This window comes from Heterodontus francisci, chromosome 11 (assembly GCF_036365525.1).
Source record: "Heterodontus francisci isolate sHetFra1 chromosome 11, sHetFra1.hap1, whole genome shotgun sequence".
NCBI classification, from domain to species: Eukaryota; Metazoa; Chordata; class Chondrichthyes; order Heterodontiformes; family Heterodontidae; genus Heterodontus; species Heterodontus francisci.
Genome location: NC_090381.1, coordinates 87,554,879 through 87,578,456, shown reverse-complemented (window position 1 = coordinate 87,578,456; position 23,578 = coordinate 87,554,879). Strand labels below are relative to the sequence as shown.

General features: G+C 41.4%; 1 protein-coding gene across 9 annotated transcripts in view; it reads left to right on the top strand.

Annotated features, from left to right (window-relative positions):
- Positions 1 to 23,338, top strand: part of mul2 (mitochondrial E3 ubiquitin protein ligase 2) — a 28,374-nt gene extending 5,036 nt beyond the window's left edge. For 4 of the 9 annotated variants that reach the window (XM_068042410.1, XM_068042407.1, XM_068042409.1 and 1 more), the window contains exons 3-7: positions 2,147 to 2,385; positions 8,240 to 8,395; positions 10,359 to 10,446; positions 18,788 to 18,908; positions 20,815 to 23,338. In XM_068042410.1, the coding sequence (XP_067898511.1) occupies positions 8,279 to 8,395; positions 10,359 to 10,446; positions 18,788 to 18,908; positions 20,815 to 21,547 (1,059 nt within the window). In that variant the 5' untranslated portion in view covers positions 2,147 to 2,385; positions 8,240 to 8,278 and the 3' untranslated portion in view covers positions 21,548 to 23,338. Of the gene's footprint in view, positions 1 to 2,113; positions 2,386 to 3,256; positions 3,344 to 8,239; positions 8,396 to 10,358; positions 10,447 to 18,787; positions 18,909 to 20,814 lie in introns of all 9 variants that reach the window. The other 5 variants (XM_068042408.1, XM_068042412.1, XM_068042413.1 and 2 more) reach the window with 5 other exon arrangements.
- The last annotated feature ends 240 nt before the right edge of the window (positions 23,339 to 23,578 follow it).

Sequence of the window (23,578 nt, the reverse complement as noted above, 5' to 3'; positions counted from 1 at the left end):
TTCCCTGGCCAGGTCCATTGCTGATGGTCACTTTCTAGGTTTCTGCATAAAGAGATGCCACTTGGGTGAGTTACTGTGCAATGGAACTCTAGCAAGCGTCAGCACTTTGAGACAAATAGGGAAGAATTGGCAATAGTACTGAAGACCTGTGCTGCAGAGCTAGTTGTGTCCCAGTCAAGCTGTTCGAATACAGCTACAACACTGGCATTTACCCAACAATGTGGTAATGGTCCAGGTATGTACTGTACACAAAGCAAGACAAATCCAATCCAACCAATCACCGCCCCATCGGTCTACTCTTGATCATCAACAAAGTGATGAAAGGGGTCGTTGACAGTGCTATCAAGCGGCACTTGTTCAACAATAACCTGTTCATTGATGCTCAGTTTGGGTTCCGCCAGGGTTACTTAGCTCCTGACCTCAATCCAGCCTTGGTCCAAACATGAACAAAAGAGCTGAGCTCGTGAGGTGAGAGTGACTGCCTTTGACATTAAGGCAGTGTTTGACCAAGTATGGCATCAAGGAGCTCTAACAAAACTAGTGTCAATGGGAATCGGGGTGGGGGGGGAAACTCTCCACTGGTTGGACTCATACCAAGCACAAAGGAAGATGGTTGTGGTTGTTAGAAGTCAATCATCTCCACTTCAGGACATCACTACAGGATTTCCTCAGGGTATTGTCCTCGGCCCAACCATCTTTAGCTGCTTCATCAATGACCTTCCCTCCATCATAATGTCAGAAGTGGGGATGTTTGCTGATGATTGTTCAGCACCATTCATGACTCCTCAGATACTGAAGCAGTCCATGTTCACATGCAGCAAGACCTGGACAACAATCAGGCTTGGGCTGATAAGTGGCAAGTAACATTTGCGCCACACAAGTGCCAGGCAATGGCCATCTCCAACAAGAGAGAATCAAATCATCTCCCCTTGACATTCAATGGTATTACCATCGCTGAATCCCCCGGGATCAACATCTTGGGGGTTACCATTGACCAGAAATTGAACTGCTTCAGCCACTGTGGCTACAAGGGCAGGTTAGAGGCTGGGAATTCTGTGGCGAGTAACTTACCTCTTGACTCCCCAAAGCCTGATCGGCATCTACAAGGCACAAGTCAGGAGTGATGGAATACTCTCCAATTGCATGGATGAGTGCAGCTCCAACAACACTCGAGAAGCTGAACACCATCCAGGACAAAGCAGCCTGCTTGATCAACATTCCCATCTACCACCTTCAACATTCACTCCCTCCACCACCGACGCACAGTGGCAGTAGTGTGTACCGTCTACAAGATGCATTGCAGCAACTCACCAAGGCTCCTTCGACAGGACCTTCCAAAACTGTGACCCCCTAGAAGGACAAGGGCAGCAGATGCATGAGAACACCTCCACCTGCAAGTTTCCCTCCAAGCTACACATGATATTGACTTGGAACTATATTGCTGTTCCTTCACTGTCGTTGGGTCCAAATCCTGGAATTCCTTCCAAACAGCACTGTGGGTGTACCTACACCACATGGACTGCAGTGGTTCAAGAAGGCGGCTTACCACCACTTCAAGGGCAATTAGGGATGGTAATAAATGCTGGCCTAACCAGCGACACCCATGTCCGATGGAAAAAAAATTGGAATTTTTAAAAATAGAAATACGCTTGGGTTGTGCTACAATGGAAACAGTTGGGTAAGTTCTAAATGTAGGAATTGGGATATAATAATCTGAAGAACGTAGCAGTAAATGACTATTACACTATGAGGAAATCTTTTATTATTCAGGTTACTCTGTAATCTTCAGACATATCAAAGGCCGATCTTTTGAGCGAGTGAGTATGGCAACATCGCTGCCTAAAACTTTGAATATCTTGGAAATAGTATGCAATGAGTTTTGGTAGTTTCTCTCCATGGCATTGGTTTACTAGAGCTGCAGACCTGGGAAATGATGTTTTAAAAGTTACCTGAAAATAAGACATTGAAAGGTTTTCATAGTCATGGTAGCCTTGTAGCTACTTCTGCTTTAGTTCGCAAAAGCTATGTAATTTGTTGAATAATTTAGAAAGGAAACCTTGCATTGCGTTCTTAAAAACAGTTATTTGCTGCATTTTGTAATACCTTGTGTTAGTCTGATGTCTGCCATTTTTGGACATCGACACAGACTACCGGGAGACAGTCGCTGACAGCTGGGAACTCTGGAGACTAACTTCGGGGCATTAGATGAGACAAGGAGAAACAGAAAGCTCAGATGACTGAGAAAAGGCACAGAGAAAAGAGAAACCAGCGAATCCTGCACCTTCTCAGCCCATTGTTGTCTTCAGCAAGTGCAGCACAGATTGCCATGCTGGAGTGGGGCTCCTGAGCCACGCCAAGTGATGTTTTACAGAGTTGACCAACAAGGTAAAAATCATCATTTTATGAGATGGAAGGCTGCCAGAGGTTATCCCAAGAGGTACAAAGAAGCTGCAAATCTAAAGAAACCTTTAGTTTGCCTAGATACCTATTTCAACCACTCCTCTCAGGGAATGTGTGAACAGTGGCCTTAAAAAGACAGCCCAGGTTAGCTGCTAAAAACCATGCTCCAGATCCAAGTTGCTTATGAGTTTTTGCAATTCATGCTGATGCTTTTTGTCACTGTAACTCCTTTTTACAGTCCTGGATTATAAGCCACAATGATAGCTGACTGCCAGAGGAGAAGTTAAAGTAGCTGCCTTCAACAGCAAGGATGCATGTGACCTAGTATTGTACCAAGGGGTCAAAGCAAAACTGGGACAAAGGGAATCCCTCTATTAGCTCCAGGTATAACTGGTACATAGATGATTGTGGCTATCTGCAACCAATCGTCACAGTCTTGGGTCATCTTAAGTACTGAGCAGCATCTTTGGCCAGCCATTTTTAACTGTTTCATCAATGACCTACCAAAGTTGGGAATGGGTTGTTTACTGAAAATTCTACCATATTCAGCTCCATTCTCAGCTCCTCTGATAATAAAGTAGTCCATGTAAGCCTACAGCAGGACCTGATCATCATCTGGGCTTGGCCTGACAAATGACAGGTAACAAATCACATCACATAACTGTCAGGTAATCTCCAGCTTTGACACGAGAGAATGCAGCAACCTGCTCCAACTTTCAATATCACAGTCAGTGATGATCACCATTGGCTAGAAGCTGAACTGGACCAGCCAAATCAGCAAGTGCTGTAAGGCACTTTTGGAATGTCCTGAGTTTATGAAAGGCACTATTTAAATGTAAGTGTCTTTCTTTTTAAGAGCAGGATGAAGACTGGGTTCACTTTGGAGAGTGACTCGCCTGCTGATCCCTCAAAGCTTCTCCACTATTTTTAATGCTCAAGTCAGGTATATGCCTTACTGGACTCATGATATCATATGTGACTGGAGGATTGATTGATTGAACATGTGGCTGGAGAATAGGTGTAGGAGGGAGGGCATCAGATTTGGGACCAGTTCTGGGGCAGGTGGGACTTATACAAGATGGACGGACTGCTCCTTAACAGCACCGGAACTAATATTCTTGCAGGGAGATTTGCTAGTGCTGTTGGGGAGGGTTTCAACTAGCTTGTCGGGGATAGGAACCTGAAGGGGAACTCAAATTGGAAGGAACAAGCGACATTAGAAGGCAGGCGAAACAAAGGCAAGAATCAACTAGGTTTAGAATACAGAATAATGTCAAGAAGACAAGGTTAAGGGCACTCTACCTGAATGCATACAGCATTTGCAACAAGGTAGATGATTTAAAGGCCCAAATAGAGGTAAATGGGTATGGATCTAATTGCCATTATGGAAATTTGGCTACAAGGTGACCCAAAACTGGGAACTGAATGTTGAAGGATATTTGACATTTAGGAAGGACAGGACAAAAGGAAATAAGGGTTGGGATCAATACATTAGTAAGGGAGGATCTCTGATCAGAAGAACATGTGGAATCTGTTTGGGTGGAGCTAAGAAACAGCAAGAAGCAGCAAACATTGGTAGGAGTTGTTTGTAGGCCACCAAACAGTAGTGGTAGTGTGGGGCATGGTATTAATCAGGAGATTAGAGAAGCATGTAGCATGGGTAATAAAGTAATTGTGGGTGATTTCAATCTGCACATAGACTGGGTAAACCTAATGAGCACTAGCGCTGTGGAGGACGAGTTTTTGGAGTGTGCTCGGGATGGTTCTTTAGATCAGTATGTTGAGGAACCGACTAGAGAACAGGCTATTTTAGATCTAGTATTATGTAATGAGAAAGGGCTAATTCATCTTGTAAAAGAACCTGTAGGGATGAGTGACCATAATATGATAACATTTTACATTATGTTTGAAAGTGAGGTTGTTCAATCTGAAGCCAGCATGTTAAATTTGAACAAAGGAAATTATGAAGGTATGAGGGGCATATTGGCTGAGGTGGATTGGAAAAATACATTTAAAAGGTGTGACAGTACATAGACAATGGATAGTCTTCAAAGAATTATTACATAGTTTACAGCAACTATGCATTCCTTCAAGGCACAGAAACTCCAAAAGTAAAGGCAGTCAACCATGGATAACAAAGGAAGTTAAGGATTGTATAAGATTAAAAGAAAAGGCCTATAAAGTTACCAGAAATAGTAGTAAACCTGAGGATTGGGGGGATTTTAGAATACAGCAAAGGAGGACCAAGAAAGTGAGAATAGAATATGAATGTAAACTAACAAAAAAACATAAAAACTGACTGTAAAAGCTTCTATAGGTACGTAAAAAGGAAATGTTTGGCTAAGACAAATGTGGGTCCATTAGAGGCAGTGTCAGGAGAATTTATAATAGGGAATAGAGAAATGGAAAAGAAGCTAAATGATGACTTTGTGCCTGTCTTCACTGAGGAAGATACAAGAAATCTCCCAGAATTAGAGATCCAAGAGATTAGGGAGAATGAGAAATTGAAGGAAATTATTATTAGTAAGAAGGTTGTATTGCAGAAATTAATGGGGCTGAAGGTTGATAAGTCCCCAGGACCTGATATTCTATATCCCAGAGTGTTGAAAGGGGTAGCTATGGCAATAGTGGATGCATTGATGATCATCTTCCAAAATTCTATAGAATAGGGAATAGAGAATTCTATAGAATTTTGGAATGGTTCCTGCAGATTGGAAGGTAGCAAATGTCACCCCACTATTTCTGAAGGGAGGGAGATAGAAAACAGGGAACTACAGACCTGTTAGCCTTACATCAGTAGTAGGGAAAATGTTAGAATCTGTTCTAAAGGATGTGATAAATGGACACTTGGATAATAATGATCTGATTGGGCATAGTCAATATGGATTTATGAATGGGAGATCATATTTGACAAACTTAAGAGTTTTTTGAGAATGTTACTAACAGAATTGATAAAGGGGAGTCAGTGGATGTAGTATATTTGGATTTTCAGAAGGCCTTTGAAAAATTCCCCACAGGAGGTTGGTTAGCAAAATTAAAGCACGTGGGCTAGAAGGTAATATACTGGCATGGACTAAGGATTGGTTAATAGGCAGGAAACAGAGAGTTGGAATAAACAGGTCATTCTCGTGTTGGCGGGCTGTGCCCTAACTGTTCACAATATATATCAATGATTTGGATGTGGGGACCAAATGTAATATTTCCAAGTTTGCAGATGACGCAAAACTAGGTGGGAATGTGTGTTGTGAGGGAGATGCAAAGTGGCTTCAAGGGGATTTGAACAGACTTGGTGAGTGGGCAAGAACGTGGCAGATGGAATATAATCTGGAAAAATGTGAGGTTATCCATTTTGGTAGGAGGAATAGATGTGCAGAGTATTTCTTAAATAGTAAGAGATTAGAAAGTGTAGATGTACAAAGGGACCTGGGTGTCCTTGTCAATAAATCACTGAAAGCTAATATGTGGGTGAAGCAAGCAATTAAGAAGGCTAATGGTATGTTAGCCTTTATTGCAAGAAGATTTGAGTACAGGAGTAGCAAAGTCTTGCTTCAATAGTATCAAACCTTGGTTAGATTCCACCTGGAGTACTGTGTGCAGTTTTTGGTCCCCTTACCTTAGGAAGGATATTATTGCCATAGAAGGAGTGCAAAGAAGGTTCACCAGACTTGTTCTCTGGATGGCGGGACTGTCCTATGAAGAGAGATTGGGGAAACTGGGCCCGTAATCTCCAGAGTTTTGAAGAATGAGAGGTGATCTCATTGAAACCTACAAAATACTTAAAGGGATGGATAGACAGGGTAGATGCAGGTCAGATGTTCCCCCTGGTTGGCGAGTCTAGAACCAGGGGACACAATTTGAAAATAAGGGGGAAGCCACTTAGGACAGAGATGAGGAAAGATTTCTTTACTCAGAGGGTTGTGAATCTTTGGAATTCTCTACCACAGAGGGCTGTGGATGCTCAGTCATTGAATATGTTTGAAGTAGAGATTGACATTTCTAAATACTAATGACATAAAGGGATATGGGGATAGTGTGGGAAAAGGGCGTTGAAGTGGATATCAGCCATGATCGTATTGAACAGCGGAGCAGGCTTGATGGGCTATGTCACTATGGTAAACTATCCCTCATCATCTTTCTTGAGCTGTCTGCAGCCTTTGACATGGTTGACCACACCATCCTCCTCCAAAGCCTCTCCTCCATTCTCCGGCTGGGTGGGACTGCTCTCTTATAGTGCCAAACCTATCTGTCCAGTTATAGCCAGAGAATCAGCTGCAATTGCTTCTCTTTCCACTCCTGTACAGTTGCCTTGACGCCACAAGAATCTATCCTCAGACCCCTCTATTTGTCATCTGTGTGCTGCCCGTCTGCAACATCAGGTTCCACGTATACACTGATGACACACAGCTCTGTCTCAACGTCACCTCTCATGACCCCCCTCCACTGTCTCTCTGATCTGTCACATTACTTGTCCGACATCCATTATTGGATAAGCAGAAATTCCCTCCAACTAAATATCAAGCCTGAATCCATTCTCTTCAGTCCCCACCACAAGCCCCATCCCCCAGCCTCCGATTCCATTTTTCTCCCTGACCTCTGTCTGAGGCTGAACCAGATTTGGTGTCCTATTTGACCCTGAGCTGAGGTTCCGGTTCCATATCCTCTCCGTGCCCAAGACTGCTCGTTCCCTCTCTAATATCACCCATCTCTGCCCCATCTCAGTTCATTAGCTGGAACTCATCCATACTTTTTGTTACCTCTAAACTCAACTATTCTAATGGCTCTCCTGACTGACCTACTTCCTTTTTTCCTCTATAACTTGAGCTCATCCAAAGGTCTGCTGCCTGAATCCCAACTTGTACCATCTTCATCAGCCCAGTGCTCGATGACCTACTTTGGCTCCAATTCCAGTAACAGCTCAGTTTTAAGATTCTCATCCTTGTTTTCAAATCCCTCCAAGGCCTTGTCCCTCCCTATCTCTGTAACCTCTTCCAGTCCTACAATTCTCCCAAGATCTCAGCGGTCCTCCAGTTCTGGCCTCTTGCACTTCCCTGATTTTAATCGCTTCACCAGCCTTCTGCTGCCTGGGTCTTAAGCTCTGAAATTACCTCTCCACCTCCCAGCCCCTTTCATCTTTTAAGATGGTGTTCAAAACCAATCTCTTTGACCAAGCTTTTGGTCACCTGTCCCAATCTCGTTATATGGCTCAGTATCAAATTTTGTTTGGTATGTGCTCCTGTGAAGCATCTTGGGAAGGTTTTACCATATTAAAGCTGTTACACAAATGCAAGTTGTTGTCATCGAATATGCACTGTGAAGCTCAACACCATCCAGAATAGAACAGTTTGCTTGATATACTGCTATGCCACTGGACTCAATGACAACCCCCTCCACCACTGGCTAGTGTATGTGCAATCTATAGGACACATTACAGCAATTCACCAAAGGTTACTTTGACAGCAACTCCTTCTTCTGGCCCTCTACCACTGAAAGTACAAGCAGCAATGCTGTGGGAACACCATCCCACACAAGTTGCATATCATCCTGATTGAGACATATATCACCACTGCAGCATTGGTGCTGGAGCACTGTTTCCTCCCATTATTGTCCCAGCCCCACAGGACAGGTCATTCAAGTCGACTTACCACTACTAATACCTGCTCAGAATAACTGAAGATGGGCAATGAATGCAACCGGGCCATTCCAAGAACAAAATAAAATCTCTTTTTGGATGACCTGATTACTACTTATTTCACGTTTGCAAGGTATACACAAGAAAATGACAGATTAAGCAGTTTGTGTTGGATCTCTCATAACATTGCCTTTTTGTGTTTTTTTTAAGTCTTGGAAGTTAAAGAAATTGACTGAATCTAACTACAAGATGGACAGGATTCCAGTGTCAACTGGAGAGCTGATCTGCTTGGGGTCGAGCTTTGCATTTTCTGGGTTGTTTTACTACCTGTATAGAAAGCAAAGAGCAACAGTGAAAGTGCTGAAGGTAAGAGCCATTCTTTTCTGGCTGGTTCCTCCCCGCAAACGCAAACTGCTGTGGCTCTCCTTTTAACTTCAGTTAGGAGGGCAGGACTGTCTGCGGTATACTTATGATGGGCTGATATATTCAAGTAATTTCGTTAACTTCCAAGACTTAACAAAAATCACAAAAGCAATGTATGCGAGATAACACTTGCCGGAATAATTTCTTCCCAGTGAGGTAGAGTATTTTGCTTGTGCCACTGTCCATGGAATACTCTGCCAGAAATAGCAGTAGCTTGTTCAGTTGCTCAATCAGATTAGAATAGTTGAGGGTAAAATTCAATTTGTTAGTGGAGCAATATGCCACAATTGAGAAGTGTTTCAGTGAATGCCGAAATACACTTGATATCTGGTACCCAAAAGCTGTAAGTTTTTTGTAGGGGTTCCCTCAAAATGATTTTTTCTTTATCCCGATTGTTGCATTTCAAATTCCTGACCAGAGTTGAAATTGGATCTGTATTTGTTAACACAAATTCTTTCAAATGAGATGCTAAACTAAGGTGATGTTAAAGATGCTATTTGGAGCAGAGCAGGTGATATCTCTTGGTGCCCTGGCCAATATATATCCCTTGCCTAATGGTACTTAAACAGATTATGTAATCATGTATTTCATTGGTGTTTGTGGAACTTTGCTGTGGACAAATTAGCTGCCACTTTACCCTACATTACAATGGTGACTACACTTCAAAAATACTTAATTAGCTGTGAAGTGCTTTGCGACATGCTGAAGCCTAGAACGTGCTAGACAAATGCAATATATTTTATTCTTTCTCCTTTCTTCTCTCATAAACATTTGAGGCATCATTCATTTCTAGCTGGATTCATCACAGTATGTGCATATGGGGGTGTCTCAGAAGGATTTAGTACAACAGCTTGTTTTAAATGAAATCTTCTCGTTTTTTGTTGAACCTCAGAAGCTCAGCTGGGGGTCAACAGAACCGTCTGGTTCAGTCTGAGACAGTGGCTGGGGAGGGTGATGGAAGCGTTGGCAAGGGTACAAAATGTGTGACTGACCCAGAACAGTAGCTTCAATCTTCCCAATGGTTAATTTGAGGAAATTGTGAGTTATCAGGGTCTGAATGCCAGACCCCATGTGTTTGTATGATGTCACCAAGGAACAGCATATAGATGAGACGAGATGGGGGCTAAGGATAGATTCTTAGGGGACTCTAGAAGTAACGCAAAGGGCAGAGAACCTACTGCTGGAAATTCTCCTGTTATGATTGATTCCACTGTTACCCATCCAAGCAACTGCAGTCCTACTGAGCTGAACAATGGAATAAGAATATGTGGTTGATGGTGTTAGAAGGTAGGTCCTGACGAGGCAAGATAATGGGCCCCCGTGACGGTGACATTTATTGGGGTCTATTCTTGCACACCTCACCGTGTATATGCAGCAACAGGGCAGGAGTGGACAGCCATTTAGGATTGTCCATGTGTGACCCCCCCCACCCCCCGTGATTTGATTCCACAATGTTCTATTTTTCTGTGCCTCTTTGCCCAACTCCTCTGCCTTGCCCCTTCCATTGTCCCTCCTCTGCTTGGGATAACAAAGTCTTTAATCAACAGGATTTGACAAATGTGATATCAAATTACAATGGCCTCTTCTCGTGGAGAGGATCAGCATAAGAGGGCACAATCTCAAAATTAGAGCATGGTCAATTAGGAGTGAAGTCAGGAACAATTTTTCCAGTGTTGTGGAAATCTGGAACTTGCTCGAAAGGCTATGGATGTTGGGTCGATAGAAATTGATTGAGGTCTGTAGATTTTTGTTAGATCAGGGTATCAAGGGATATGGAGCAAAGGCAGCTAAATGGAGTTGAGGTACAGATCAACCATGATCTAAATGAGTAGCTGAACAGGCTCAAGGGATAGAATGGCCTACTCCTGTTGCTATCAGTTCACTTGTTTCTTTTTTTTTAAATTAGGAAGTCCCAAAATTTCAGATCAACAAGCAGTTAATGGAATTGCTGAATGCCACTCCAGGAAAATGTGTGAAGTATGCTGTTGTGGAAGGTGAGGCTTATTGATTTGGTATTTAATGTGGTAGATTTTCAACTGCTTGGTTATAAGACTAGCAATGCCAATCAGTGGAAGGGAAAATCAGGCAGTTTCTATAATCTGGGTGGCAGAGTGAAAACCTACCAAATTTGTCTTTTTTTATTCAGCTCCTTTTAAATTTAAAAACATAATCTGGAGACTGTGCTTTATTTAAGGACAAAAGAGACTAATTAATTGTTTGGCATTCCAGTTACAAAGATCAAGTCGAGTTTTTGATCACCTATATTTACAAAACTGCTGATCTAAAGAAGTGAATGGGAGTATATTGAAAATTTGACCATGTCCAAGGATAAGGGCTGGCTAAGTACACTCCAAAGGGATGATTGTGCTTCAAAGTCACCCCTCCTTGGCTGACTTCACTCAAGTGCATGCATAATCTTCAGTATTGGGAAGTAGAAATTGAGGCTTTATAGGAGGTGAAATTATTTCTAGGTAGATGTTAAATAGCAATGTGCTTTTTTCCTTTTTTTTTTAAACAACTAGATTAAGCAACAATTAAAGGTGTACTGCAGGATAAGGCTCCACAATTCTGAAGTATATTGGATAAAAGTACTTTAGGTATCTTCTCAAAGCCATGAGGTTCTATTAATATTTTTGCTCAACAGAAGGAAGGGTACTAGGCCTGGTAATGAGAACTTTCTAATTTTGTCATAACATCAAGAATTCCCAGGGGTGGTAGGATAATTGAGGTTAAAGTTCACTCTATTGCCTTAACATCAGACTAGAAAGTTACCTACTTTCTACACCAAATTTATGGAATTGTGTTTGTGACAATTGTTGGAAAGCTCTGTGGTTGGAGCATTTCAAACCTGTGTCACTTAGGACCATTGTAGCTAACAAAGGTGGACAACTTTCAGCCCATTGCTCTGGACTTGATTCAAATGCAGTCCCAAAGTTGGTGGGACCACATGACTTACCCCATGACAAGGTTTTAAGAAAAATAAATAAATTAGGTTAACCGCTCTTAATTGAGTTGGCCATTTAGGGATTTGGAAGATTGGGTGCAGAAACTTGATTGCTCTTTACATAGCCTTGCCTCCCAGCATGCTCACTGCTTACTGCTTTCAGTGAAGCAATGTGAAAGTTTAAAACCTCTCAAACCAGGCAAAGAAATGTGCAGCACTGTCAAACATGATTAAAAACCAGCAGGTAGTCATATTTGATGCTCCAGATTGAATTCATTTTAGTCTCTTTTTAGATGCTGGGTATTTGTCCCTTTTTATCTATTTAATGAAAGGACCATGCTATCATTCTACAATGCTGCCCTAAAAGTATCCTTTTTAATAGAAAGAAACTACCTGATGCTGTATGACAATATTTGGTTTACCACATGTTTGTGCCACATTTCTGTATCTTCTTGCTTTCTTTTTGGTAGAGTCCATATGTTCTGGTTAGCACTACTATACTGTTGAAGTATTAGACATCTGATATTGGAACTATATGAAAGATGGAAATATTACACTAGTGTGTTTTTGTGTTAATTATTTTTTCTTTAGGCCTGCCAGGCATACCAGCTACTTTGTGAAAGTCTAATTTGCATCCACTGAATGTTCTGAGGCTGTCAAATCTAACGTTAAGTGTAGTATGTGCTTTAGCTTCTGAATTGGTTAGCTTTAGTAGAATAAACAGGTGCTGCGTGTATTAGATTTTTGGCCAGTTGCAATATTAGTTTTCTGCCACTAGACAGCACATGTGTGCTTCCTAAATATATTTGAAATGTGACAATTAAAAAAAATCATATTGGAAGCGAAATCTTTATCCAAATTGATGTTACTATAATGGATCAGTTGGTGCTCCAGAAAATGTATCTGTAAAGGAGTGTCTTCACAAGCTGGTATTGCCTGTCTTTACAGAATGCATTAATAATGTCCAAAGACACAGGATCATAGAATGATACAGCACAGAAGAATATTTTGCCAAAGAGCTCTCCAGTTGGTTCTATTCCCCTTACCTTTTCCCCCCATAGCCCTGCAAATGTTTCCCCTTCACATATTTAGCAATTCTGTTTTGAAAGTTACTACTGAATCTGTTTCCACCACAGTTTCAGGTAGTGCTTTTCAGATCTGAACAACTCACTGTATTAAAAATATTTTCCTCATCTGGTTCTTTTGTCAATTACCTTAGATTTGTGTGTCATTTGCTTACTGGCCCTTCTACTCCTGGAAACGGTTTCTCCTTATTTGCTCTATCAAAATCCTTAACCTGCAAGAACAATCCCAGCTCCTCTAGTTTCTCCATGTAACTGAAGTCCCATATCCCTGCTACTGTTCTAGTACATGTCCTCTGCACCCTCCCTAAGGCCTGGAAATCCTTCTGAAAGTGCTGTTTCTGGAACATCTACTCCAACTGGGCTTTAACCAGTGTTTTATAAAGGTTTAGCATAACTTCCTTGCTTTTGTACTCTTATGCCTTTGTTTGTAAAGCCAAGTATCTAATTTCCTTTTTTTAACCATCATCTCAATGTGTTCTGCAGCTTCAAGGATTGGTGTGCGTACAACAACTTGAATTCATATAACACATCTAATGTAATAAAACATCCTAAGATGCTTCATAGGAGCATTATAAAGCAAAATCAGACACCAAGTCACATAATGTGATATTGTGGCAGATGGCCAAAAGCTTGGTCAGAGAGGTACACCCTCTTTGTTCCTGCACCCACTTTAAAGTTGTACTATTTAATTTACATTGCCTCTTCACACCTCTCTATTAAATTACATCTGCTACATGTCTGCCCATTTCAGCAGCCTGTCTACATCTTCCTGAACTGGCAATTGATATTGTGTAACATTCTTTTTAAAAAATCTTGCTCTGTTCCCTTTAATTTCCCCCAGTTGAAGTACTTTGCTTTAGCTTGATGCTTCATAGTGGTAATGAAACCAATTTGGAATCTGGTGACTCAAGTCAGAAAACCATGTCCCACCGTTCTAGTGCAGTTTGCTGATACTCCAACCTGCTGCACCATTGCTACCAGGAGCACTTTTGTATTTCACTAGTAGGCGCTGAGGTCCTTTTCTTGACATATTTAAGCAATAGTGAATGTGTGTTTGTTGTATTGACCCATTTGCTGTTAATGTTACGACCAAGGCTGGAGGAGTGCACTGTTAATTCAGTCCCACTTCTCCATGGGTCACAGCATATCAGTAAATTTTCCCAATTAGATACTCCATTTGTTCCCCCAAATAAAGCACACTGACCAGTTTATATTTTATATATATTAGACCAGTTTTCTTCAATCAACAAAAATTAACTTTATTATAAAACCAATTAACCAATAATGAAGTAAATCTATATACAAAGTGAGATATTAAAGCTCTTTATTTTCCCTCATGCACACGCACATACATCCAAAAAACGGTTAACCAGGGGGAAAAGGGATTTGGTTTGCAGCTGTTTCATAGGAATGAAAGGAATAATAAACGTAGTCTTTCATGATCTGGAAGGAAATTCTTCGCTTTGGTGAGGTGTCCCAAAGTCGAATAGTTGGATGCCCCTCGAAGTCTTACCAGGCGAGGTTGATGAACAGTCTGTGATAGGTAGGTGTTCGAAGAACCTCAACAGTAGAAGGCTTCACATAAGGTCTTCCATCAGTGGTGTAGCAACAGGTATTCTTGGGTCTTGCCGCAGCATTTTGGCAGTAGAAGTTCTTTCAAATTTCACGATTTCTTAAAACAGGCGGCAGGACAGCTTGATGCAGGCATTCTTCAGAGACGGGATGCAGTAGGAATCTGCCACATTTTAAATACAGGGTTTCTTCTCGAGATGCAGGATTCCTTTACAGAGAGGTAATACTTTTTCTGGATCATCTTCTGATCTCCAGGCAGGTCAAAATCCAATTTCAGATGCCTGCTTTTTGTCCAAACTCATTGACTTTCTTTTAAAGTTCCAAACTGAAACCAAAACCAACCTGAAACAGGTCACATGCACAGTCATACATTCTTTCTTGTCTGAGGGCAGCTCCCTGCTGGTTTCTTTGAAATTACCTGCATTCCAGTCTTTGTTCAGCAGTCCAGCTTTTGTTGAATTTCCTTTCAAAACATCCATAAAGTTCAGCTATTTGCAGGTGTCTCAATGTCCACTGAAATCCTTTTCAGTTTTTAAAAAACATAGAATCCTAAGTTTTAGTACAAAAAATATCCTCATAGCATCTCTGCCCTTAGTGAAATGAAAGCCATTTTTGAATGTGTTTCATTACAATGTAAAAAAAAAAATTAAACATTTAAACACATTCTCGTACTCGTGCCCCCCATTCACTCTACTTGTGGTTAACACAATTTTGCTTTGTACCATCTTCACTCATATAACTCAATAAAGTTAAATTTGCGTCGACAAGCATCTGCGATAACATTATTTTCCTGAAATATGGACAATCTTTAAGTGATAAGGCTGAAACAGTGCACTGCTCCCCCCCTTGGTCGTAACACTGTTCAATCTCTTGTACAAAAACCGCATCTGCAGTACTGTTCAATTCTGGACACCACCCTTTAGGAAGACATATTATTCTTTGGAGGGAGTACAACACAGGTTTACCATAATGATACCTGGACTCCCAAGGTTAAATTGCAGGAGAAATTACACAAACTAGGTTGTTAGTCCCTAGAATTTAGAAGGTTAAGGGGCGATTTGATCCAAGTTAAAGATATTAAGGGGAACAGATAGGGTAGATAGAAACTATTTCTGCTGGTTAGTGTTACGAAAGTGCTTCCTTTTTTAATACTTTTTCTTTGAGGACTTGTGTTAAAACTGAAAAGATTCCGTGGATGTGTTTTTCTTACCAAATTCACCGAAAGGACACTTGAGATGATGTTCGAAAACCACCTGTGATTTGGGCTCAGTAAACAACGGAACCCTTCGTGACCTGGGGAAAAATGGTTACAGAGAAGCCACATGTCAAGGTTTATGGAGGTCAGGAGGTCGACTCTCTGTTTGGGATTTGGACATTGTTTTCAGTTTAGTTAGGGTGTGAACTGTTTGAAGACAGTTGGTGTTTGCCTGCCAAGAAAAAAAAAACCGCCCAGCCCAACACCTTTTCTGCCTCTTTTTGAAGAAATCCTACAAAGAACCAGTGTGAGAGAGCTAAAATCCCTGGTGCGGCATAGCTCCTGAGAAGCTGGAAAAATTCTGCAATTCACATGCGCACTGGCAGAAAACCCTGATGCCACATTTTTCCTAGAAAGCCTACTGGAATAATTCTCGACATCTCCAGAATGGACTGCTTCTGAAACGACTCCGTGTACCTGGAGGTCAGACCAAAAAAAGGACAACTGACTTCCTTCATATCATTTCCTCATCAAGAATTAACAAGTATTTGACCAAAGTAGTTTTTTTGGTAACTAACCTCAGCAGAGAAAATTTCTGTATTTTTTCCTCTGTGTGTGTCTGTGTAAGTAATTGGGCAATTTCAAAAGGGAACTTTCATATTTCAATCTGTATTAATGCTTTGCTTCATTACTGGTTAAATCTTATTTTGTAATAAACTGATTTTGTTGTTCATTAAAGGAACCTGGTTGGTGTCTTATATTCTGGGATTTAAAAAAAAGTGTATGATTGGCTGTACCAGTAACCAGGTAGACATTTAAATACATGTGACCTGTGAAGAAGTGGAACGCAAAAAGATAGTGCACTCCACCCGCGTCAGTCGTAACAAGAGGGAATCTAGGACAGGGGCATAGTCTAAAAATTGAAGCTAGACCATCAGCAATGAAATTGATAAGGTATGACATAAAAGGCTGGTTAACAAAATTTGAGGCTCATCGAATAAGAGGGTCAGTGTCAAATTGGATTTTAAAAAATTGGCTTAAGGACAGAAAACAGCGGGTTGTAGTAAATAGTTGTTTTTCAGATTGGGGGTTGGTAGACTGTGGTGTTCCCCAATGGTAACTGTTGGGACCGCAGCTTTTTTTGTGATGTATAAATAACTTGGATCTTGAATACTGAGTAGAATCTCAAATTTGCTGATGACCCCAAACTTGGAGGTGTGGCAAGCAATGAGGATGATATGAACCACCTGTAATAGGACATAGGCTAGTAGAATGGGCAGAGAGGTGGCAGATGAAATTTAATACTGATGAGTGTGAGGTGTTGCATTTTGACAGAAGTAATAGGGATAGGCAATATATACTTTAATGGCACAGTTATAAAGAGTGTGCACAAATAGAGGGTCCTGGGGTGCATGTGCATTGCTCTTTGAAGGTGGCAGGATATATTGAGAGAGTGGTGAGTAAAGCATATGGGATCTTGGGCTTTGTAAATAGAGGCATTGAGTACAAAAACAGGGAGGTTATGTTGAACCTTCATAAAGCTCTGGTAGGCCCCAAATGGAGTATTGCGTCCAGTTCTGGTCACCACACTTTAGGAAGGATGTGAGGGTCCTTGAGAAGGTGCAGAGAAGATTTATCAGAATGGTTCCAGGGATGGGGGATTTTAGTTACCAGGTTAGGTTGGAAAAGCTGGGGTTGTTCTCGTTAGAACAAAGGAGATAGAGGGGAGATTTAATAGAAGTGTACAAGATTATGCAGGCTTAGATATGTTAATCAGGAAAACCTGTTCTCATTAACTAGTGGTGCAAGGACTAGGGCAAACAGATTGAAGGTTTGGGCAAGAGATGCAGCAGGAATGAGAGGAAGAATTTTTTGACACAGTGGATGCTAATAACCTTGAACTCGCTGCCCACAAGAGTGGTGAAAGTGGAGACAGTGATTCAAATGGAAATTAGATGGTGTCATGTAGGTCCCCACCTGCGAAGAATAAGGCACATTAATTTCGCCACATGGACATTAAATTTCAAATTGTTGCTGGGAAGAAGAGAAGGCCTGTTACAAGGGGTTGCCATGCCCCTGGCTGGAAAGATATTTTTGCATATTAATGGACAGTGCTGGTAGACAAAGAAGTTACTCCCTCTTCCAATTCAATCTGCAAACAGATGTGGTCAGACCAGTTAGTCACATGACTAACTGGCTGTTGCAGAGTTTGAACTGAAGAGTTTTAAATTGGAGAAACAGCGTTTGAACTGGCAGAAAGCTGAATGCTTCTGGACTGAAGCAGACCTCCTCTCTTCCTGTCTGCTCCTTTCTCTTTCTCACGGAACTCCAAAAACTGATTGAAGACACATGAACCCCAAGAGAGATAAGTCTCTGGCAGTGAACAATGTTTAAGAAGAATACTGGGCCCCAATGAAAAGCAAGATCTACCCACAATCAAGGACTATATAGTGAGCTCGAAGACCCGTAACAAAAACGCTTCAGATGTTGCCTCAAACCTTTCCACTTTATTTCTTCTCTTTTCTGCCATGTATGTATCGCGTTTACGTGCTAGCATGGGCGCGTTGTGTATCTGTAGGCGTCAACCAAATCAGAGTTTAAGTTTAATGAAATTTCACCTTCTTTACAGTGGCGCAGTGGTTAGCACCGCAGCCTCACAGCTCCAGCGACCCGGGTTCAGTTCTGGGTACTGCCTGTGCAGAGTTTGCAAGTTCTCCCTGTGCGTGCGTTTCCACTAGGTGCTCCGGTTTCCTCCTACAGCCAAAGACTTGCAGGTTGATAGGTAAATTGGCCATTGTAAATTGCCCCTAGTGTAGGTAGGAGAATGGTGGGGAATGTGGTAGGGAACATGGGGATTAATGTAGGATTAGTATAAATGGGTGGTTGTTGGTCGGCACAGACTCGGTGGGCCGAAGGGCCTGTTTCAGTGCTGTATCTCTAAATAAAAAATAAATAAATAAACTAAGTCTGTTTGTGCTCATTTTTTGCCTTACAATTGGAAAGCGATGAACAAGGATTCACCAAGGGGGAGCTAAAAAACAGTGTGTTTAAAAAATTATAACACTGTTTAGTAAGACCAGGTGAAGGCTGAAAGGGAACCAGAGACCTTTTTCTCACCTGGTCGTAGCAATGGCCACTTGAAGGAAATGAACTTGCAGGACTACAGGGATCGGGTGAGGAGTGGGACTGACTGGATATCTCTGTGCAGAACCAACATGGACTCAATGGGCCAAAATGCCCTCCTTCTGTGCTGTAAATGACTGACACTTCTACACAGAAAGGATATGGTAGAAGTTTGGACTTCAAACAGCAATAGTTGCTGATTAATTGTAAATTTTAAATCAGAGATTGATAGATTTATCCAAAGGTATTAAGGGATATGAACTATATGTGTACGTGTGCAATGATGTGATGATCTGGCAAATTGTAATCAGATTTGAATTATAGGGCTGCTATCCATCTTACTGCATCCTTCTTTGTAAACTGTAATGTGTTAGATTTTCACATTTGTGTTTAAATGTTCTCTTTACCCCAAACAGGTGTCACTCAACCAGTTGGGGAGAGTCTGCGGAGCCATTATCAGGATGACTGCACTGGAGTAATGCAGCGTCTTATTTTGAAAGAGCACAAACTGATCTGGAATAACTTGGCCAGGAGCTGGTAAGTGTCCACAGTAATCTTACTTCAGATTATAATTTTTCATTATTAATTTCTCATGTTGCATATATTCTATTGTATGGCATTGTTTTCTTGAAGCTCATTCTCAAAACCAGTTAAAAATATCTTATTACATTTTGAAATATCAGTTAACTGATTGTAGTCTCTGGAACAAAATGAGACCCATCTCAATGATGCCTAAAAAATAAACTACGAGGGTGATTCCACATTACTTATGAAGGTGTCCTTTGAAATTCCATATACTGCTATGGCAGCAGTATTATTGTACTTTTTTTATATTCGTTCATGGGATGTGGGCGTCGCTGGCTAATATATACATCGCCCATCCCTACTTGCCCATTGAAGACATTTTTAAGAGTCAACCACATTGCGTGGGTCTGCACTCACATGGAGGCTAGATAAGAACAGCAGATTTCCTTCCCTAAAGGGCATTAGTGAACCAATTGGATTTTTACAATAATTGACAATGGTTTCATTAATTATCACCATTAGACTAGCTTTTTAATTCCAGATTTATGAATTGAATTCACAATCTGCCATGGTGGGATTTGAACCCATGTCCCCAGGGCATTAACCTAGAAATTTGGATCACTGGTGACATTACCACTATGCCACAACCTCCCCTGTCCCAAGCAAATACCTATGCCCAGTCCTGTAGCTAGGAATGCAATTTCTTACAGCAATAGAGTGTAAAATAAGGGTTAGAATGATCATCACACATCATCCCTATTATGCTTGGAGTACTTGGAAATGTTTTTTTAAATTCATTCATGGGATGTGGACATTGCTATTTGCTATTTTTAACACCTCCTATTAGTAAAATATGATTTGAGTAAAAAATAAGAACCAGCAAAAAGTCATAGGCTGGAATTTTACACCCCCCCCCCCCCCCCGCCCCCCAAAAGAGCAGGCTGGTGACATCACGTAAAATGAAGTGAGAGGCTGGGGGTGGGGGAGGGCCTTCCCAACCCGCTCCCGCCTCCGCTACCAATTTACGCGTGGCAGTGGCGAGAACGGCTTGCCTGCCTCAGACCAATCAAGACCCTTAAGTGGCCAGTTACTCCTGATCAAGTACCCTGTGCCCCATGGAGGGCCTCCTCCAAAGCCCCTCCGCCCAACACGCCCCTCCACACCACTAACTGACGCCCCCTTGCCTCGCCGGGGCCCGACTGATTTGTCCCCGGCGAAGCCTCAAAAACTTACTTTTCCAGTGCTCTCCATCATCTTCATCCTTGCGTTGGTTTGCAGTTCAAGCAGTGGCCACCACTCTCGGTGGTGCTGCTGGGACTTGGAGCTGCCAGCCCGCTAATTGGCTGGAGGCTCCATTGGGTAGGACTTCCTGCCTCAATGAGGTGGAAGCCCTGCCCAAGATCCATTAAGGGCCTGGGGACAATGAAATTGGGTCTGGATCCCCAGGCCCGTCAGAGGCGGGATCGGCACTGACTTTTCGGCCAGTGGACGGCTCCTTGCTGCCCACCGTAAAATCCAGCCCATAGTTTTTGCTGCTGCTTCAAAAACTATTTCTGTAATTCACCAGTATATACTGTGCCACGTGCTTGATGTGGGTACATGCCCAGGTTTTCAAAGATTGAATTCCTTATCTTGACGGTGCATGGGAAACTGTAGAATGAATTCAAGTAGCCTTCTACAAAGAAGTAAAATTGGAAGCAGGGAGTTACCCTGGATCAAGAAGTACATATGTTGGGTCCGGTTAAAGTAACAGTGGCAATGGCTGTAGATAGTAAATGGCATGTGAAGAGATGCCTTTCTTTTAAATCACATTACTCTGAGCTAAGGCTATTGAGATGCACTTTAATAGCTCCACTCTTTATTTATGAACCATGCACAGAATAAAAATGTAATCTGTTTAAACATTTTCCCTCAACAGGAATGATAGTGAGCGGATTATACACCAAAGAGTGAATGTTGTACCCTTTGACCTGATATCTCCCAAAGGAGGGAAAAGTGCAATCCGTGTGATCAATCCACTGGAGGCATCGGGGCTGCAGTTTGAAACAGTGTATGAACGGTTTCACCAGGCAACGCAAGGCTTCACTGATATCATTGGGCACTACCTGAGTGGTGAGAAACCCAAAGGCTTCCTGGAAACTGAAGAGATTGTCCGTGTTGGAGCCACTTTAACAGGAATTGGAGAACTAGTTTTGGATTCTGACAAGATTATCAAGCTGCAGCCTCCTAAAGATGGTCTGGAATATTTTCTAAGTACCATGGACTTCCCAAGTATCCTGAAACAGCAGGAGTCAAGTGTTAAACTTTGGAAGGTATTCATGACTATCTGCACCCTGACTGGCATTGCAATGATCATGGTCGTCCTGCGCAGGATGTACCGTGAGTTCAGTGAGAAACAGGAACAGGAAGAAATGAGGAGGAGCTATGAACGGTTCAGCGAAAGCAGACGCATCCCAGGTTCGACAGCAGGTGGTGATGATGAAATCCCGGAGAACGCATGTGTGATTTGTCTATCTAAACCACGGGAATGTGTCTTCCTGACCTGTGGACATGTTTGTTGCTGCTACGATTGTCATCGGGCACTTCCGTCGCCAATTTGTCCAATTTGTAGAAGTTGTATAGTTAGAGTTGTTCCTCTTTACCAAGCATGAGAGAGTATTCCACACACCAAATAAATCAATCAAGTGCCTTAATTGCTGATCTGCATCAGAATGTCAAGCTACCGTATTTATGCAGTGACACCACTCCCAACACCACACCTTCATTTTAATTGTATGTTATTGTCCGAGGTTCCCGCTGCTTTACCCAATGCAGTCAGGTTGGCACTCTGGTTTCTGAATATGTGACCATTCATATACTGATTGGCTATCGACCTTTGCTCAAAATGGAGAGTAATTAGTATAGTCAGATATACTGCGCAAAATTATATTTAGGGCCAAGAAAGATCTAGTCAAGCTGGTTAACCTGGGTTGGTACTGATACCAGATGGAATTTGTAACCAGGCACCCTTGCCCCATGTGACACAAACTATCATGAGATAAATTAGAAACAAACATAAGCAGCTATTCCTCAGCCAGTATGTCATGGTGTCACTGTAACTTTAACTCAATCCTTTTTCTTTTTCAAACAAGAATGCATATCAAAGCAGAATGGCATTCTGGAGTCAATTTGACTTGGATTGCAGCATGGTTTAGTTCCTCCACAACCTACAGTTGTCAATATGTTGACTTCAAAAACAGCTTTATCAACATTGTCTTTCTAATGCAAGAAATTAATTAATAACAAATAGTGTGTCTAGAGCCAGGGAGGTGAGAGTAGAAACATGAGTGAAGGATTTATTCCCTGATCTGGCATTTCCATCAATCTATTCTTAATTCCCCAGCTCATTCCAGTTTTCTCACTGTTTTACAATCGTTCACATGCGAGGAATACAAGTGTATAGATAAGTGGAAAAGCCAGTGGCATGATAATTTATATTGTCAAAGCTGAATACCTGTTATTTATGATCTCAGTCATACAGGTAACAGAAATTGTCACTGTTAAGTACTTTCAGTATTTTTGCACTGAAATTGATGACACCTCTACCTCCTTCCATGATTGCTTTCTACCACTACCAAAGAGTATAAAGCTTTTCATTGGCACTAGGAATGCTGGGGTAGTGCTGTAACAAAGCACTTTCAAATAAGCTGAGGCATTGCTGCCAATGGAGAGAAAGAAAGGAAGGAAAAGGATTTGAAGGGCATAGAGTAAAAAGGAAAAAGAAAGCTTAAAGATGTGCAGTGGTGTCCATTATTTTTTTAAATGTGAAAAACTGTCTAAGCTCCCTTGAGTAATTTTTTCAAGCCTCTTTATGACCTATAATCTTGTCCTAAAAGGAGTAATGTACAATGAAGTACTTTCCTATAGTGTATGTTAGATGACAAAGTAGAATGCATCTGGACTGTTTAAGGTCAATTATTTCCTAGTTAAATTTATATGGTTATGCATGATGACTTTATTCTGTGGTAGGTCTTTGTTCCTCATTTGGCTTTGCTGTTGACTACATCCTTGAGCGTAAAGTACCTCCTTACGATGACTCATTTTGTCATAAACATGCAAGAATTTCCATTTACTAATGCTGTATTTATAATTCTGTAATTTTATTTTCGATATAGTTTTAAATGCACACTCTTAACTGGCTTGGTCACTAGAGCATTATGCTCTCATTGCCAGTGGCTCCTTTATATTAGTCTGTGACACCTCATGGTTTGGTTATAAAAAGTTTATCAGAAGCCAAATGAAATTATTTTTCAGAGCTGTGTTCTGGTAATCGTAGCTGATTTTTTTTAAAGATACAAGACAATTATTTTTCTGTTGTAGAAAAGAAACATATTGATATGTAATAGTTATTGAGATATATATGGTGTATGACAAAGACTAAATAAAAACTTCTCTACGGATAATTTGATAGAGCTCTGGCAATAGTAATGATAAACTACTCTTTCAAAGGCTTGATCTGTTTTAATGAATAGAAAAAGATGCATTTGCATTGAAGAGCTCTCTTTACATCCTCAGGCCATCCCAGTGGACTTTGCAGGCAATGTTATTTTTGAGGTGTAATCATTGTTTCATACTCCAACATGAAAGCCATTTTATGCACAGCCAGGTCTTTCAACCAACATTTAAATAAATGACCAGTCAAT